The 18,302-nt window shown below is 36.3% G+C and overlaps 2 protein-coding genes across 6 annotated transcripts in view; both read left to right on the top strand.

The window, feature by feature from the left end:
• SOAT1 (sterol O-acyltransferase 1) overlaps positions 1-8,832 on the top strand; it is a 33,216-nt gene extending 24,384 nt beyond the window's left edge. For both annotated transcript variants that reach the window (XM_026669216.2, XM_087960886.1), the window contains exons 9-16: positions 517-598; positions 2,531-2,576; positions 3,795-3,924; positions 5,030-5,127; positions 5,351-5,449; positions 6,306-6,441; positions 6,971-7,116; positions 7,869-8,832. In XM_026669216.2, coding sequence (XP_026525001.1) covers positions 517-598; positions 2,531-2,576; positions 3,795-3,924; positions 5,030-5,127; positions 5,351-5,449; positions 6,306-6,441; positions 6,971-7,116; positions 7,869-7,925 — 794 coding nt within the window. In that variant the 3' untranslated portion in view covers positions 7,926-8,832. The remainder of the gene's footprint in view (positions 1-516; positions 599-2,530; positions 2,577-3,794; positions 3,925-5,029; positions 5,128-5,350; positions 5,450-6,305; positions 6,442-6,970; positions 7,117-7,868) is intronic.
• Positions 8,833-12,667: 3,835 nt separating this feature from the next.
• Positions 12,668-18,302, top strand: part of AXDND1 (axonemal dynein light chain domain containing 1) — a 36,216-nt gene continuing 30,581 nt past the window's right edge. For 3 of the 4 annotated variants that reach the window (XM_087960884.1, XM_087960885.1, XM_087960882.1), the window contains exons 1-4: positions 12,696-12,933; positions 14,187-14,356; positions 16,839-17,017; positions 17,900-18,000. In XM_087960884.1, coding sequence (XP_087817010.1) covers positions 14,248-14,356; positions 16,839-17,017; positions 17,900-18,000 — 389 coding nt within the window. In that variant the 5' untranslated portion in view covers positions 12,696-12,933; positions 14,187-14,247. The other variant, XM_087960883.1, reaches the window with a different exon arrangement.

The raw sequence follows: 18,302 nt of genomic DNA, 5'->3' as shown, positions 1-18,302 counted from the left end.
GCAAAGTCAATGGATTCGCTGAATGACTGCATGATACACTTAACAACAGTAGTAATTGACTTAACCATAGCAAAAAAATCATAAAACCAGATAGTACTCATTTCACCACCACCTTGCTTAGCAATGAAATTCTGATCCCAATTGTGGTCATAAGTCAAGGACTACTGGTACCAGGTGTCAGGGACAAAACCTTATCCTTTTTGCTGTCCTGGGAGTAGCACTCTATCTGATTGGACTGGTTCACAGGCCAGTATTTCTCCACCTCAACAAATGTAAGCTGTATAGACTTCAACTCCCCGAATTCTGGGAATTAAAGTCTATACAGCTGAATTTGAGAAACACTGATATAGGACTTGTCCAGATAGGCACAACTGGTATGAACTCTTTATCTTACAAGAAGCATCATTGTACTCAGAATTAATAAGAGCCAGGAACAAGATGGAAAAACTGAGTTTATTTTTGTGTGTATGTTATATGTTCTAGTACTAAACTACTCTTCTATTTTTTTCCCTCCAGATTCTTTTCATCTTCCTAAAGTTTCCCAATATCTGTATTTTCTTTTTGCTCCCACTCTGATTTACAGAGATGAATATCCCAGGTAATGAATAACTTTGCATATGGCAATTTCAATTCTGTTATGAAGGGATAGGTATTATATAGAGGAGCCTCTATGGCACAGTGGTTAGAGTGCAGTACTGCAAGCTACTTCTGTTGCAGCCAGCTGCCTATTATTTGGCAGTTCAAATCCCACCAGGCTCAAGTTTGACTCAGCCTTCCATCCTTCCGAGGTGGGTAAAATGAGGACCCAAATTGTTGGGGGTAATATGCTGACTCTGTAAACCGCTTAGAAAGGGCTGTAAAGCACTATAAAGCGGTATATAAGTCTAAGTATTATTGCTATTGCTGTATGCATTTGCTTGTAGTATTGCTAATATTTAGCCAAGATGCAGCTAGAGAACCAGTTTGGTCTAGGGATTACAGCACCAGCCTAGAAAGCAGGAGATCAGGAGTTCTAGTCCCACCTAAGCCATGAAAGCCAGCTGGATGACTTTCGGCCATTCACTCCTGACCAGTGCAACTCCCCTCACAGGGTTCTTGTTGTGGAGAAAACAGGAGGAGGAAGGTGTGTGGGATATGTTTCGCTGCTTTGACTTATTTGTAAAAAAATGAAAGCGGGACACAAATAAATAAAAAAAACTAGCCTGTTGATTTTTTTTCTTTAGATGTAATTTTTACTAAGAATTTTGATTGCAGTAATAAAAACTAATATAAGCTAAACCTACAGAAAGAGAATAATATGAAGAAAAAGTACAAGAAAAAAGAAAAATGGGATAAGAAAATACGTAAAGAACTGACTTTCAAACCACCACAACTATAAACAAATTTAGAAACCCCTCACCCACTACAAAGTTACAAATAGATACCGCTTTATCCCATGTCCCATCCCCTATCTATAAACAAATTTATAAAACATCAACTTTTTAATTCCAATGTCCGTAAAAAGTCGTTAAAGGGTTGCCACAACTTTGCAAATAAAGATGTTACTTTAAATTTAATCAAATAAACCAACTTTATATTCTTTTTGCTTATAACAATCTTAGTCTTTAATTCTATGAAATATTGATTAGGATTTGAATTCTCTTCACTTGTTTATCCCATTGTATATTAAAGAGTGGCAGACAATCAAATGTACTCATGACCGGAATGGAGCCTGCCCATTACAGTTGCAAGTCGTGATGGTCATTAAGTGGAGTGACCATGTGATCCCCTCACTTAATGACCACCATCCCTGCTCTCTCTGATGCAATCATTAAGGAGAGAATGTAGTTCTTTGGGAGGTGGGGGGATGCCTTGGGACACCTAGCAACAGGCTCTGGACTGCTTGCCCCAGACCTCCCAGGACCTTCCCCACCCCCTGGGTTACCCCATGTGGTGCTTCCCTCCCCACAGGCTTCGGGCCTGCTTTCATCCTCATGGGTATCTTCAGGCCTTGGGCTAAGCGACTGGTTGTAGACTACCTTAAATATTTTTATCATAACTTTTGAGTTAAATACATTGTGCAACCTCATTAGCAAGCATACTTTTTATCAGCAAAGCAAAATTGCTCTGCATTTCCTTTGTTCAACCCGTGCTTTCAGTTACCAAAAAAAGATGTTGAACTTTGATTACTAATAGGTTATATGAAGCCTTCAGATCTTTTTTTTTCATATTCTTCTGCTATATATTTCTACCAGCATTGTTTATTCATTTAATTACTTTTAAAAAAAATCAAAGTATAACAATATCAATAATGACTTATCAGATTCAGAATAAAACATGCAGTGTTTTGATGAACAATGTCATACCTATCAAATTTATCTTCATTATATCATTGAAATATTGTGATATATTCTTACGTTGCCATTGAATTTATATTGAGTTTGCTATAATCAATATCTAGGTAGTGCACTTAATTATACTTGCTAAAAAATGACATGGAATAATACCAAACCATTTGAGAACTGAAAATGTGATATCATATTCTTTTCAGAACACCTACAATAAGATGGAGCTATCTGGCTACCAAGATTGCACAGGTTAGTGACTTTCCTGTACCTGACATTTACCTGATGGAAAACAGTCCTTGGACCTAAAAGCACTTATTAGCTGTCTTGCCTGTGTATATCTATATCACTTTATTTTCCCTTGTTATAAATCAGAGCCTATTTTGCTGCCTACTAAATCTGTGGTTTCTCTCAAGTACATCAAATTGCGTATTACAAGCCCAACATAAGATGCTGGCTTAGTCTAGCCTCCCACGATCTGGTGCCTTCCATGATTTGGTGCCCTCTAGATATGTTGAAATTAAAGCCAGAATTGGAACATCTGTATTACTTTGAAATTGGCAAAAAGAAAATGGTTCAGATTCTTCATTGAACAGTTTCTGAATCTTATTTCCAGAACCAGTTCTTCAGCATTCATTTTCAGAGTCCTCAGGATCTATAGAAATAGTACTAGAAAATCTTTGTTTTCAAAGCAACTATTTCTTTTGTGTTTGCTTCATTTCTTGAGTATGCTATATATTCAGTCAAGATCCTGAGAAAATGCACATAGTAATACTAACAAAGAGCTGGGGATCCATAGCTATTTTCCCGCGGCAAAGCTGAGGCATTTTAAAATAGAACATCGCCCCACTCCCATCCGTTCCGGCAATTTTGCTAGTCATATGTGGGAAGGGCCCCCTTAATAAGTAGACTTTCCTTCCTTTCCCATTTCTGGTTTTTTTTTTCTTCTTTCTTTAATCAATCCCCTTGGTTATTAACTCCTGTGGCAACTAAAATCATAGACAGTAACTCACTGTTGAGTCCACACCACCATTTGTTCATATGGGTCCAGACCACTAACATACATAGGGAAGGGTGATCAGAGGCATTCTTCCACGTTTTTCTTTTGCCTACTGAGAACGCTGAAGCTCCACCAGAGGCAACTTACAGGAAGCCTCCAGAATATGGAATTGTAGCCTAAGGCAACTGGAGAGGTTTAGGTTCTGTAAGACTATTGTGGAGGGATTTAAACAAGTCAGCAAAAGAAAAGCTTTAAAAGAAGCTCTAAAAGAAATAATTTTCTTTACTTATACAAGTATATTTTCTACCATTCTGCCTATATCTAGAACAATTAGATTCTAAGCAGCAGTAAAATAAATGAAGGTCACTTGAGGGAGATGGATGGTCAACTTTTTTTTTTTTAAATTTTCCCTATGATTCCTTCGAAATTTCTCTGATTGTCAAATGATTTTGGTTTTCCCTCTTGTGTAGATTCTTGGTTCATTTTTCTATGCTTACTACATATTTGTAAGACTCTGTATCCCAACATATCGGAATTATAGCTTGGAACACTTCAGTCTACGAGGACTAGTTCTTTGCATCTTCAACTCTATTCTTCCAGGTGAGCTCCTGTTAATCAGCCTGTGGGTCTTTTCCTTCAAAGCTTTTGAATGCAATGCAAATGTGGTATGTTAGATATGTGTTAGCAAATGACCTCTTTAGGATTAGAGGAAATAAGAGAAGACAAGCATTACTTCTTTTACAGGCATTTTGTACCAGAAGAACATTAGTCATGGGCAGCCCTATATTTTTCTAAAATAATGTGAATACAAATAAGCTTCTACATTTTTTTGCTGCTATCGTTTTCCTGCTTCTGGATATAGCATATCATGGTGCATCAACTTCTGCACCATTTTGTGCAGCAATTGGTGGCCAGAGATTTTGCATTGAGTGAACCTCTATTTGAAATTGTGTTTCAATTATATTTCTTTCCCAGAAGCATTTTGCAGTATTCCTTTTTTCATATTTCACAATCTCTCATTCTTTCTCCTGCTTTTATATTGACTTCTTCCTATAACAGCTTTCTTCTTAACACTTTTTTCTATCTCCTAATTGTTTCTGAGTTACTGTAAACTCCATTCTTGCTGTTTTTCTAAAAAAAAATTCCCCTGTTTCAAATATTCCCAGCCACTATATTTCCTTCTGCTTGGTCTATAGACACACCTACGTATATGGTGGTGCTATGTGGATGGTTATGCAGAGGAGGTGGTCGTCACCATGGCTAGAAAATATAACAACTCTGAATTGACCACTAAGTAATCCTCTACTTGCCACTTGTCGAAGTGAACAATCTTCAAAGTGGATGTTTTAAAAATATAAAACATTTCCTTTTTTCTTATTGTTAAACTTTGTTCCAAACACCTAGTGGTCAACTTGTTCTGCCTGTTTCCTTTTCATCCTTTCTTCCATTTTGCACATTACAGTCTTGCCCTCAATCCCACTTTTCAAACATGCATTGATGCTGAGATGCTCTTGAAATCTATTCACTCAAATGCTGCCCCAGAAGGTAACTTCTTAAAAGTAATCCTTAAAAGTGACAGACCATACTTGTTGTTTTCATAGGTATCATTAGGATATTTAGAACACTGAACAGGCTAAAGGTGAAGCCTGTTTTTTTAACTTTAAGTTAAACTTAATTTGCTTTTTTTTCTTTAATGCTTATGTAGGTGTATTGATTTTGTTCCTGACCTTCTTTGCATTCCTTCATTGCTGGCTTAATGCTTTTGCTGAGGTGCTCCGCTTCGCTGACAGAATGTTTTATCAGGTAATTGAGGCTTTGTGCCTAGGGTGGGACTAGAACTTATAGGTTCCCAGTTTTTGGCTTAGTGCCTTAGCCACTAAACTGGTGTAAAGTTGCAGCATCTCTCAATTTAGAGATCTGAGATTATGTTTTAGGTGCTGTTCAAATATTTGAGAAGCAGCAGATCCTTGACATAACGGTCCTCAATTCTGAAGTTCATTCTCTCTTCTTTTTTACACCTTTTTAGGACTGGTGGAATTCTACATCTTTTTCAAACTATTACCGAACCTGGAATATCGTGGTACATGATTGGCTGTATTACTATGCCTACAGGGATTTTCTTTGGGTAAGCAGCAAACTTATAAGTAATTTACTAATTATGTTGATGCCAATTCTAAGTAACCACTTTAGGTAGATTTTCTCCAAGTTATTCTATCCCTGGGATTTTCTTTTTTTTTTTTTCTTTCTTTTTTTTTTATTTTTTTTTTTATTTTGAACACAAATAATACAAACATAATACATATAAATCTAAATACAAAAAGAGGAAAAATATACAAAAATTACAGTGTACCCACCCATCCACGGAGACCATTTTTCCCCCCCTTATATTTCTGGGATTTTCCTGATAAAATACAGAAGCGGTTTGCCTCCTTCTGATAGAATGAAATGATGGTTTTGCTATTGTCTCTGAGGCGATTGCCTACTCCAGGCTTCTTCCTATATCACTTCTGCCCAATATAGGTGCCTACTTGCTTTAGCTGGCAGCTGGGATGATAGTCGTGCTTTGGGTGACTCTGCTGGCAGTATGTAGTCTTGGTAGTCATTCCCAGTATTCCTCACTCATCACTCCCCAGGAACACTCCCTGCCATAAGGAGGCAGTACACCTGTACATTTTGAATTTAATCATTTTCTTCTTCTGTGTTCTTATTTGATAGGCACATATATTTAAGTTAGGTATAAAAATTAATGGGAACTTTCTCTTCAGAGAAATATCATATATGTATTTATTTGTGCTATGTTTACACCACTATTTCTTCTAAAGGAGCCCATATTGGTAGAAAATGAATATGAAAAAAAATATCTGCATTTATAAATTTCTGTAGAAACTGCTAATAGGAAGTTTTGGATGATTTCCAGAAGCTGCACAAATATATTTTTAAAACTTTGGACATTGTTTCTCTTGTTTGTCTGTCAACCTCAGTTCTTCGGGAAAAAATTCAAAGCAGTTGCTATGCTGTCAGTTTTCATGGTTTCTGCTGCAGTACATGAATATGTCATGGCCATTTGCTTGGGTTACCTATATCCAGTCATGTTCTCCATGTTCCTGTGTTTTGGAAGTAAGTATTAAATATATCCTTCAGCAGTATAGCAAAATGTTGAAAAAATAATAATTTGAATAATAAATGGCTAATTTGCAATATGTAATATGGTGAGGTTCCAGATGGCTACATTTGTAAACTCTGATCCAGAAGTCATCTCTGATCTCAGATCACATTCCTTCTTTTCTGGAGCCAGTTTTGAAGTGAGGGCGGAGTTGCTTGGTGGGAATATCTTAGAGTACTTATTGGAGAACCGATGGAGTGAGTAAAGCCTGTCCCTGATTTGCTGGGGAACATTGTGAGAGTAGAAGGGCAAAACAAAAAACAGAGTAGAGTGAAAAGTTCTCTCTTCCTCCTCTTAACAGCTGTGTGTTCTGCCTTTAATTTTCCCATATTGGAGTATAAAATTCAAATTACATTGTTAATTTTGACAGACTAGCATTGTAATGTATTAAACATGTTTTATCATTGCAACAATGTTCTGGTGCATTTGGATCTAGAGGGGGGACTGGGGTTTACAATCTAAATGGTTGTTTCCTTCCTTCAGTGGTTTTCAACTTCATTCTCCATGACCAGCGGAAAAACCCCATTTTTAACATCATCATGTGGGCGTCCCTCTTCCTTGGCCATGGTGTCCTTATTTGCCTTTACGGGCAGGAGTTATATGCACGTCAGTATTGTCCCAAGGAAAATGTGAGTAATCTGTTTGTAATAAAAATAGGTTCAGTTACGATTCAGAGCCATGAATTTAGAGACAAGAACTACAAAAAATTATATATGCATTATGAATTTCTCAGCTGGCACTCCAGCTCTAGAAAAATTAAGACCATGCATTCTTGGGAGGTAGAGCAGGAAAGGAGCAAGGAACCACATGCGTATGGAAGTTAGTAATTTCTTCATTCTATTAACTTCTTAGACTCTTCACTACCTTTAGGTTCCACTCAGTACATTAGGATTTTCACCATCTCTGTTGTGGTGTGCTGTGCCAGAATACATCTCATAAGGGCATGTAACAATGAGACTGTGAGTGAGTGAAATGTCATTGTATAATCCCCAAGTCTGGTACCTGGACTGTAGAAGTTTGTAAAAGCCTCTGGACCCAGATAGATTTGCTGCTTTATCCTCATATAAGTTTACTGCTGTTCAATCTCAGATAGTGGAGCAGTTTCAAAACAGAGGGTTTGGATCTGAGGGAGAACTATTTGGAAGTGATGGCAATTTTGATTTCTCCTCCAAAAAGTCTGGAGAGTTTTATTAGCAAGGAGAGTCTTGTAGATTTATGAAAATCCTAGGGTTCTCTATAAATTTTTTGCATTCCCTGGTTACCAAATGAAAATATATCTGGGTTATTGTATGAGTAAATGTAGTTTATTGTATGGGGCTAGACAAAGGAAAAGTATTCTATACTTTTTGCCTAACATTACTGTTCCTCTTATGTCTTCTAGCCAACTTTTCTGGATTATGTGAAACCACGTTCCTGGTCTTGCCCTCTTAAGATATGAAGACCTCTGGGAGTTGTCTTTAGAACCAATATCAGAAGATGCTCTTTAGTCAAACAATAACAAATTGGGCCCAATGATATAAATGAGTTTAGCCTTTTTTAAAAAAAGGAAATTGTATGTATTTCTGGAAAATGATGGCATTTTGGCACCCAAGGCAGCTAAACTTGTAGAAAGCCCAATAGATTATTCTCATTCCTAGCTATTCCAATATGAGCCATTTCCATGCTGGTTATGAAATCTGCAAAAAGGTTAGTGAAGAAATTTCTAGTTAAGTTTTGCCTATTGCAAATAGTTCTCTATGTAGTATTTCATTTACCCATTGTTTCCTTAAAAAAGTAGTATTGTGTGATCTGGATAATAGTGACTATTTGCATAGGTCTTCTGTCAGAATCACTTGAAATGGGACATTTGAACAGTATTTGTACTACAGAATGAATGCTACTTTTGTCCAGAACCTGAGAAAAAAATAGATATGTCTGTCAACACTGGGCTTAGGGAAAAAATAAAGAACAGTTAAGGTACATTTACTATTTATTTTATTTCTTATACCATACCATAAAGGATTGCTGAAATATCTTACTGAGAACCCTCTTTGGTGATGAGTCAAATATATCCCTCCCTTGTAAGTGAATGTATTAATGCCTGGTTTACTTCACCTGCCACAAGTGGGCTTTTCCTATAATAGTAATAATATAAATATGTCATTTCAACGGATGCAGCCATGCAACGGATGATAGTAAAAGTTATAATTTGGCCAAGGGTAAATAAAAGTTGGGCATGATCCAATACTGCTTTGAAGGGTAAAATTATTGTCTGTATGAATAATGTATTGTGAAAAATATGTCTAATGTTTTGCTTTGACATCCTTCAGTATTTTTCTTTTAAATTAAAGAAAGCCCAGTGTAATTGACTATACTGTCTAGTATTTCCTTTGATGCTTAGTTTCTTGATAATCTGACAACACAGAGTGGGCATTTACTACCAGGTTCATTTAGTTTTTAGTTTTTGAACTGTTAACATTGTAGGCTTATAGCAAAGTTATCAGGGATAGCCTTGTGGGTTCCATTAACATTCAGACTAGGACCAGTTTCTGCAATAATGATGTGTTCTACTGAAGATCACAGAGTTTAAAACAAAATGTGTTTAAAACTTTCTTTCTTTTTAGTTTAAGACCAATTTAAATGTGATATTATTAACCCAGTTAACAAGTGTATAAAACTATTTTCTTAAAAAAGAGGTTGCCATGAAAGGTAGGTTTTATATAATTTTCTCTTCCTTGTTATGATCCCAGTTTGAAGAATTTGGAAGGGAAGCTCTTTTTGTTTGCAATCATAGGCAGTTTTCCCCTCTATCGGTAAAAATTATCACAGCCAGCAGATTTTATGCATTAGATTCCTGTGAGCTAGTCTTTCTCAACTATGAGCATAATATCTTTATAATATCTTTTTTTACAAACATCATTAATATGTGGTCATATGCCCATTATTTTGGTGGTCATATGCCCATTATTTTGGTCATATGCCCATTATTTTTACATTCTTTATTAATTATCACTGCAGTGATACAGAACATAATTAGTACTGAAGAACTGAGAAAAGCTCTGACTTGGAAAGCTTCAGTGTTCCAGTTAAAATAGAAGTTTGCTCAGTAAGATTCCTTTGAAAGTGATGAGATAATGAGAAAATTAAATAATAAAATAAAAATAAAATAAAAATGAGGGGAAAAAAGTAACAATGAGATGATTAGGTATGGAACACCCTGAGACATATTTTTGCAAATATGACACATAATCACTATATTGGCAGCTGACAGTTAATACCCTACAGGACTGATATATAGCCAGTAAATATTAGAGAACTCTGTTTCACTAGTCAGTGTGAACACAAGGCATTGGGGCTGTGACTCAAGTAAATAAAAAAGTTGGAGATGGGGAAAATACAGTTTGTATATATTTCATGTCTTGCCTTAATTGATTCATGGTTCTCTAGTGCATTATAGATGCTAGTTATTCTCTTGTTTTGTCTAATTTTGTCAAACTCAACTTATACTGCACTTGTTTTCTGTAGTATAACTTTAATTACTTAAATGATTTGATCTAACCACAGAACACGAGAGTCAACTGTTTTTCAGGATAAAAGCAACTTCATAGTATTAAAAGGGCAACTGGAAGATTTTCATTGTGCAAAAATATTTTAAATACCCTTTATTTTCTGAAAATCAACAGACCCGTTTCAGTGCTCTGTTTAAAAAAAATTCTTAGATGACAAACTGAAAGGAACCTTGGAAGATTTTATATAAGATTTACTTGACTGATATAAATTAAACCATTAAATTATGTCATTTTAACAGAACTAGTTTCACACTGTAAGTTTTCACACTGAAACCAGCTTTTCCTAAAAAATTATTGTATATATTTAAGAATTGCTGGCATGGAATGCTTGTATTTATATTTGATAATTATGTTACTGTCAAATAACATTTACAGAAAGAATACTGAATTTGTTATTTTGAAATAAAACTTATGTTCTTCTAAGTTTGTTCTAAAGTAAAAGTTTTGTTTCTCTTTAACCTTTAATCTTTCTTTAAAAGACACAAATTCAATTTTCTGTTTCCATCCTAAAGTCAAACTATAATATAATAGGATCTGCAATTAAAGAATACTGTATGAAGACAGATGGCGGATGGGAGATGAAGTGCCTGTATTTACAGTAATGATGCTGAAATGTATCAAAACTTGCTAACCACATATTTCAGCCCACAAGCATGAACATCTAGTGCAAGCCGTAATGACATCATAGGTCATGATATTACATACATGCTTCTCCTTTCCATTTGCAAACAGATGCCCATGTATGCTAGCCCAGCATTTGGAAGCAGTATTACTAAAGTTATCTACTGTGGATTGTGTTTAAGAAAACATTGGGTTTTGTGACATAAGATCTCTGCATGAAATGTTCAGTTTAATTAAAGGGAACACGTAGCTAGAAGGTTTTTGAATAATAAAAACATGTTAATTGATATTATCATGAAAAGTAGCTTGAAGTATGCCCAGAATCAAGTGCAATATTAACTTCACTATTCATTTGCAAATTCACTCAAACAACGGCCAGTTTTGGAAAAGAATAAGGACTAAATCAACTTTTTATGAAATCTTAGTTTCTCTCCCAGTCATCATAGCAAAGAACATGTTGGTTGAGTTCTCACAATGTCAATCCGTATTTGTTTTATGTTATTTTTTGACTATAACAACCATGATTCAGCTGAACAGAAAAGGACAAAGACCATACATATCTGACTTAGTCTGGTGCATGAACTAGTACATTTTCAAAAATACATTATTCAACTGTTATAGTGGTTTCTATATAAAGCTGTGAATATAAATTCAAAATGCCTGAATAATTGTGAATGGCATAAAAAGTTGTTCCTAAAACATTAACTTTCCATTCTTTAAGAACTTTTGGGTTGCATGAGCCTTGCCGTTGATACAAGAACAGCATTTAAAAGATTGTAACCTAGCTGCCATTATTAAAGTGCCAAATCTTATTTTCTTTGCAAGAGTACGCATATCTTTTAGACTGAGTAGGAACTAATAAAATGGAAGAATTTATTGTTCAAGCAAGGTGGTTCAGACTTCTCCCTTGGAAGTAATGAAAAGGGTTATACCTTTGCTAGGGATAAGAGGAAATGGAATTCAATTTTCATCCATTGGATGGGTCAAAGAATATGATTTTGAAGCAGCTAGTTTTATTGACTGATTAGAAAATGTTGGTTAATTGTAAAATACTGTATATTGAACCGTATCTTTGTGTCATGGACAAAAATTATACTGTGCTACAGAAACTTTGCTATCTGTGAAACATACCACCTTCATTTATATCCAAATACTTCATTCTAACATACTTCAAGTATGCTTATCTGTTAATATTTATTTGCAAGGTCATAAGTAGCACCTTCAATAAAAACACCTGGCTAATGGCCCTTATCCTTACAAGGTGTTGGAATTTTTTTTCTGCTGCAGTGCCTGGTATTATATGTGGGATTTGATTGGTTTGTGAGTCTCTTAAATAAAAATGTTCACATCTACAATAGAATAAAACAAGGAAAAATCAAATTAGTTAAATTATTTAATAATTGGGATTATCCAATGAGATACTGGTGTGTGTGTGTGTGTATGTGTGTATATACATACATACACACACACACATATACATACATACATGTTTTCTTAAGTTGTGTGTATATATAGATAGATATACACACAAATACAGAGAGAGTAGTTGTGTAATGAAACGTTTGCAAGCAAACAACCAAACTCGGAGAGTACAAAGAACTCCACACCTCGCTTGATTGCAAAGACAACTATGAAGTCAACCACTGGAACATTAAAATGCATACAAGTATTCTATCCGGAACCTCAAGACACTCATCCCAACAATACGTTAACGTTTCTGGATTGAGTTCCTTGTAAAAGTCCCCAAATCGGCGCCATTAACTATTCTTTAAGCATTAGCTCCTGCTGCTCCCTATTCCTGGTGCTCGCTGCATCTCTACGGCGCCTTACAGCAAACAAACAAACAAAGCGGCTCTCTTTAAAGAAATAAGGGAACCGAATGAAGCAAGCAGGAGCCGAGAAGCAGATGCTTCCAAGCGCCCTTGTGAGGTTCGGGGGAGGGGGAGTGTTCCTGGGCGGGGCGTTTGAGCCCACGCAAAAGGCGTCATAGGTTCCCATAGCAACAGCGGGCGTCAGGAAGCCGGAAGAAGTAAGTAAAGCAATGCCTCGAGCTGTTTTGTCTTCGCTCAGCCCGCTGCCAAATGGCTGAAGGGTTCTGTTGCGCGGTATTGCGGTTTTGGCCCTTTGAGATGGAGCCACGATGACTACTGTAGGCTCGCGCTGATGCCTCTAGTCCTTATGAAGCAATCGCTTGTACGCTCATTGCTTACTTGGGACGGAGTTTGGATAATGTTCAATCTTGGAAGTAGGGGAGGCGATCCCAGGAGAGGAAAATAGGTGCTGTCTTTCGCAGAGTTTTCTGATAATTCATAACATTCATAAAATGGCTCATTGAATGGTTCCAGATTTAGCTTTTTAAAAACGGGCAGATAATTAAATTGTTACAGGCTTCTCCCTTCGTTAAAAGTAATGGCATTTCAAAGCCATTGAGTTAATATGGAAGATAACCAGAGGTTTGCATGGTGATTAATAAGGCAATTAATATTACACTTCAAGTGTGATGTGACATAGATGATTTCAAAGCAATATTATACAGATTACATTTCAAATACACGAAAATGTAGCTGTGAAGTGTTGAAATGCACCATGTATTAACACAAAAAAATGAGTATACATTTTTTAAAAGCTAAATCTATTCATCAGTTATTAAGTGTGTCCATTTGTCTGATTCCCTTACTCAGCAGATGTGCTTGTTATTTGCTCTCCTTACTATTTGTGTTGTTGGGTTTGAATATTCAGATTAGTTCTCAGATTCTTAAATTTTTGAATGTGTTATTTTCAGAAATCCAGACTAAAGATTGCTTTGGGTTCAAGCCAAAAAAAAAAAAAAAAACACCTTAAAAAGACATTCATGATGGAGAGTAAAATGGTGGCATTCTTATTAACTAAGCTTTTTTAAAAAAATTAAATCAATTGATAGTCATTCAGTAAATAAAGTTCTACATCTGTGACTATTACAGTTTCTCAAATGCCCAAAAACAATTACTGCAGAAATCCTAGGTATTCCTAATAAAAATCCCTTTAATTAGGGTTTATTTTTTCCAATAGGTATTAGATTTGTGCAACAGCCTAAACATATTGGAACAGCCCTTTAGGACAGGAAAGGTTTTACTAATGCTTCATAAGAGGAAGTTTTATAGACTTACAGTAGGCTTACGTAACTTCAAGGCATTTAATTCCTGCTATTTGCAAACATGGCAGCATTAAAGAAAGAGAGTTGTTGGGGTTTTTGCCATCTTCCAAGATTTATTTCCCCAATTTCCTAATCTAGGCAACAATCCTAGAATTTTAGGTTGTTGTCTGGCATATATGGGAGACATCATGTTGGGAAGACTGCTGTAGATAACTCTTTCTCACCACAAGTGATAACACAAGTGTATTTTGTAGACTTACCCCAGGGGCATTAATGTAAAATACATGCTCTGTGTATATAGGTACTATACATTGAATCCTTAAGTACAGAATTCGAAGCTGAATACTGTCATTTTCAGTCATACCATCTATTCTTATTTTATCTATATATCTTGTAGATAACTTGCTTTTGCAAACAAGTCTCTTGATGAGAAAACCATCCCGAATCAATGTTTTATCATGTCTGATCAGAGGGAGCAAGTTCCAGCATTGCCTTCTACTTCAAAAGAAGAGAGCAAACAAGTCAAAGATATTAACTCCTTGATGCTTATTAGTGACAGCAGTAAAGGTAAATCTCACAAGTATTATTTAATGCTATTTTATATTATTTCATACACTACATTAGCTCTGCTGCTGATTTGGTTTTTTATGATTGGAATGTATTGTTTATTTCAAGTATCAAGTTATTGCTTATAGCTGTTGTTTTAATCCCTTTACAAAGCCCAGAATCATTGTTGTAAGATATAAATTTAAATAAAATGGTTGTTACAAATTGAGACAATTGTTTATTTGCTAACTACCTTCTCTGAAAAGTGCTACCTGCCCAGAATAGGCCAAACTGTAAGAAAAATTTCCTAACGTGAAAGACTTTCCTCTGGAGGAGCAGAGACTAGATTATCCTTGCCAGCAGAGGTGGTATTCAGCAGGTTCTGACCAGTTCTGGAGAACCAGTAGCGGAAATTTCGAGTAGTTTGGGGAACTGGCAAATACCACCTCTGACTGGCCCTGTCCCCATCTATTCTCTGCCTCCTGAGTCCCAGCTGATTAGCTGGGTCTTTTTTTGTTGCCCTGCACAGGAGAAAGGAGCTGGACAGCAGGTTAGTGGGGTGGAGAGGGAATGGGGTTTTTGCAGTAACCTTCCCCCTGGAGTGGGGTGAGAATGGGGATTTAACAGTATCCTTCCCCTGCCATGCCCACCAAGCCACACCCACCAAGCCATGCCACACCCACCAAGCAATGCCCACAGAACTGGTAGTAAAAAAATTTGAATCCCACCACTGCTTGCCAGGTGTGCTATAGTAGTAGATGACTCCTGCGCTCAGTAGGGAGTTGGACTATATGATCTCTGAGATCCATTCCAAACATTCTATTCTGCCATTTGCTATTGTAAAGCAGTCAGGCATTAGAGAATCTATTTAAAGTAAGAATGTTGAAAAGAATTATAGCAATTCTACTTCACTGCTGTTTCCAATCCCTAAGCCCTTATTCCCAGTCTTAGACTGGCCCATTATTTTTATTCCTACTTATCTCCCATGGTTTCACCTGGCTGGTATAAGCTGGCAGAGTTAGTTCAGGTTCCTTTCATTAAACAAATTTTACCTAATAACCTAGGTAGGCACATTTTTTTCTACCCACTCATGGGTAGGGCTCCAAAAGACCTTGAAGATTTAGCTGCTCTCTCATACCTTTGTTAGGATGGACAGAGCTTGTTAGAAAAGATTTTCTACATATTCTGTACTGAGTTAGCAGACGCCATCTTGTTATTTATATTGCATTGTGTTTTTCAGTTTTTGTTTTTGTTTTTTGACATTGTGGGCCATCCAGAATTGTTTTGGAATTTGTGACATCTAAATCTAATGAAATTAATAATAAGCAAACAAACAGTTTAGGTGAGTTTTTAGGTTATTTTCTTAGAAGGGGAGAAGTAGATTTATCTATTGAGGAAAAATAATAAATGCTTGAGTATAGGTAACTCCATAGCAGAAGTACAACATTGTGGGGAAAAATCAGAATCAAAATGATTTTTTTCCAGTCTAGTTTGCATTTTAGATTTCTTGGAATCTGATGATATTGAAATTATGTTTTTAACCCATGCTGGGGTAATAGATAACATTCAGTATATGCTTTTAGTCTTATTTATATCATAGTTGTATAATTGAGCCCACCATTTCACAAAATGTGGGGTACATTGCAGGAATTATCCATAGATAAAACAGAATTATTAAAAAAAACTTAGATTTTTTTTTTCTTTCTAAAATCTCCAAAATAGACCTGTGGTTTCTACTGACTTTAAATGTGGAATGAAAACCATTTCTTCTCTGGTCTACCAAAATTTCCCAGTCCAGTCTGCACAAAAGGGAAAGAAAGGAGGAAGAAATAGGAACTTTTCTTCCTATTAAAATAATAAACCTTCCTGCACTTACCTGTATCACTGTAATTTTTGTGCAAATAGAATAATACATGAAACCTGTTAGATCTTTTCTTAGCATGGCCACCCCAATGTATGGTAACTGAGAGAAAACACCACATGTCCTGTTATGCACACACCACCTGGTTCTTTCTGAAAAGAATGGGAAACTGGCCAAGTGATGCCTGGTGCCTTAAAATCTACAGTATCTCATAACACTTTTCCCAACTCATATTCCTGGTGCACTTCTGGGTGGCCTTCTCCCATCCTTGCTTTTTTCCCTCCCCCTTTTCCCTTCTTCCCAATACTTCTGCTTACAGCCTCTAAGGACTGAATAATGTTTCAGAGAGCTCCCAGCCAAAGATTCAACTGCCTGCCTGTGTGAGTAGATATGTGCCTTTATAAGAGAGAGAACAATAACAATTATGCTTTAGATCAGGCTGTCAAACTCGCAGCCCATGGGCCAGATGCGTCATGTGTTGGCCATGCCCATGCCCAATTTAGCAAAGGGGGGAAAGTCACAATACGTCACGTGATGCTGCCATGATGATGTGAGTTTGGCACCCCTGCTTTAGATGGTGAGAAAGAAATTTTCCAGCAAATTATAAACAGAATGTTTATATGTCTTTCCTCCTCTTTCTAGAATTTCCTGAATTAAGAGACAAACCAACTGTGGAAGTTTACTCCAAACCTCATTCAAAACCCTTGCAACGTGATTTCATCCCAGAAGAGATATTTGTTGCTCTGACTTCTGCTGCCAATCCAGTCCAATATCCTCCTTTTTTAAGACCACCCAAAAAAACAAAAAGTGTTGACTTTCAGGTCTGCAAGTTCATTTTCACTAGTAGAATATTTGCCCCTTGAACCTAAAATCTATCACAACATCTACTGGTTAATGGTCTGCTGCAGTTCTGAACAATACCAGCCATGGGGTCTTGGCAGGCTTGTATTAGCACAGGCAACCTTGAGTAGAGTAGAGATATTCTCTTCTCCTTCTTAGCCACAAGAGCAGACTTAGATTTTTTTCTGTCTCTTCCCAGACTGGAAGTAGGATTGCGGGATAAGAGGCCACTAAGTATAGTAAATAAAAGGTGATAGTGAGAAATGAGTGGTAGAAACAACACCCAGAGTTTCATTTTGGCCATAGCAAATTAAACTAGAATTTGTAGATCATGATTTGATCATGATTTGTAGAAAAAGTTGTAGTGGGGGGGGGGTCATAAGAGAGCCAAAAACAGGTAAGTGTATTGCTCACCAGCAGCATGAGATCAAGAATGCTTCACCTGTTAGTTTTCCTAGTAAGCCCCATTTAAACCATGATAGGTAATGTTGATTTTCTGCAGACTTCCACACAATCTGCCTTTGGCTATGTGGATATCCTCAGAGAAGAGAACCTTTCCATGTAAGGTTATGCATACATTGCTTTCTATATATTCTATCTTTTATGTAGTTGTACAATCTTCTATAATTGACAAATAAAAGTCCTAGTAAGAATATACAAATGTACCATATGCATGGTAAACATGTACTGTGGATATCTATAGAATAGAATTATTTATGACTGAAGCATACCAGTATGCCTCTTTATATTGTGTATAGTTCAATTATGATATTAGAGGCTTAAAATATTATGGGTGCCAGTAATTACCTCAGGACTATCGAGATATTTTTAAGTATGAATTAATATTTTTTTCTGTTCTTCAGGGTTGCATCCGTACAGCTGATGGAGTCTGGCAACACCCCATTCGTAGAAATAAATTTCGATACCTGATACAGCATCCTGTCTGCTTGACTGGAGCTGGAAGGTAATACGATAGAATACTAGAAAACCTTCAGATAAAATAATTGACATATTAGCTGTCCCTTTGTAAAACTTCTGTAGCATTGAGAATGCTGAAAAAACTACAAAGCATGTTGTAGTACTGTATATAAATAAGGGAGGCAAATCTGCAGAAAGGATTCAGTGGTATAATTGGTTTGCATTTGTGCGTATTTCTCATGCTTATATGGTTGTCCAACCAACTGGACCAAATGCTACAATATCTGGATTTGCACAACATATTGCTGCCAACTATATTTTAATATACTGTGCAAATCTAGTAGTTGC

The sequence above is a fragment of the Notechis scutatus genome, chromosome 3 (assembly GCF_049901735.1).
Source record: "Notechis scutatus isolate UNSWTSFEM ecotype Mainland chromosome 3, rNotScu1.2, whole genome shotgun sequence".
NCBI classification, from domain to species: domain Eukaryota; kingdom Metazoa; phylum Chordata; class Lepidosauria; order Squamata; family Elapidae; genus Notechis; species Notechis scutatus.
This window is presented reverse-complemented; position numbering and strand designations above follow the sequence as displayed.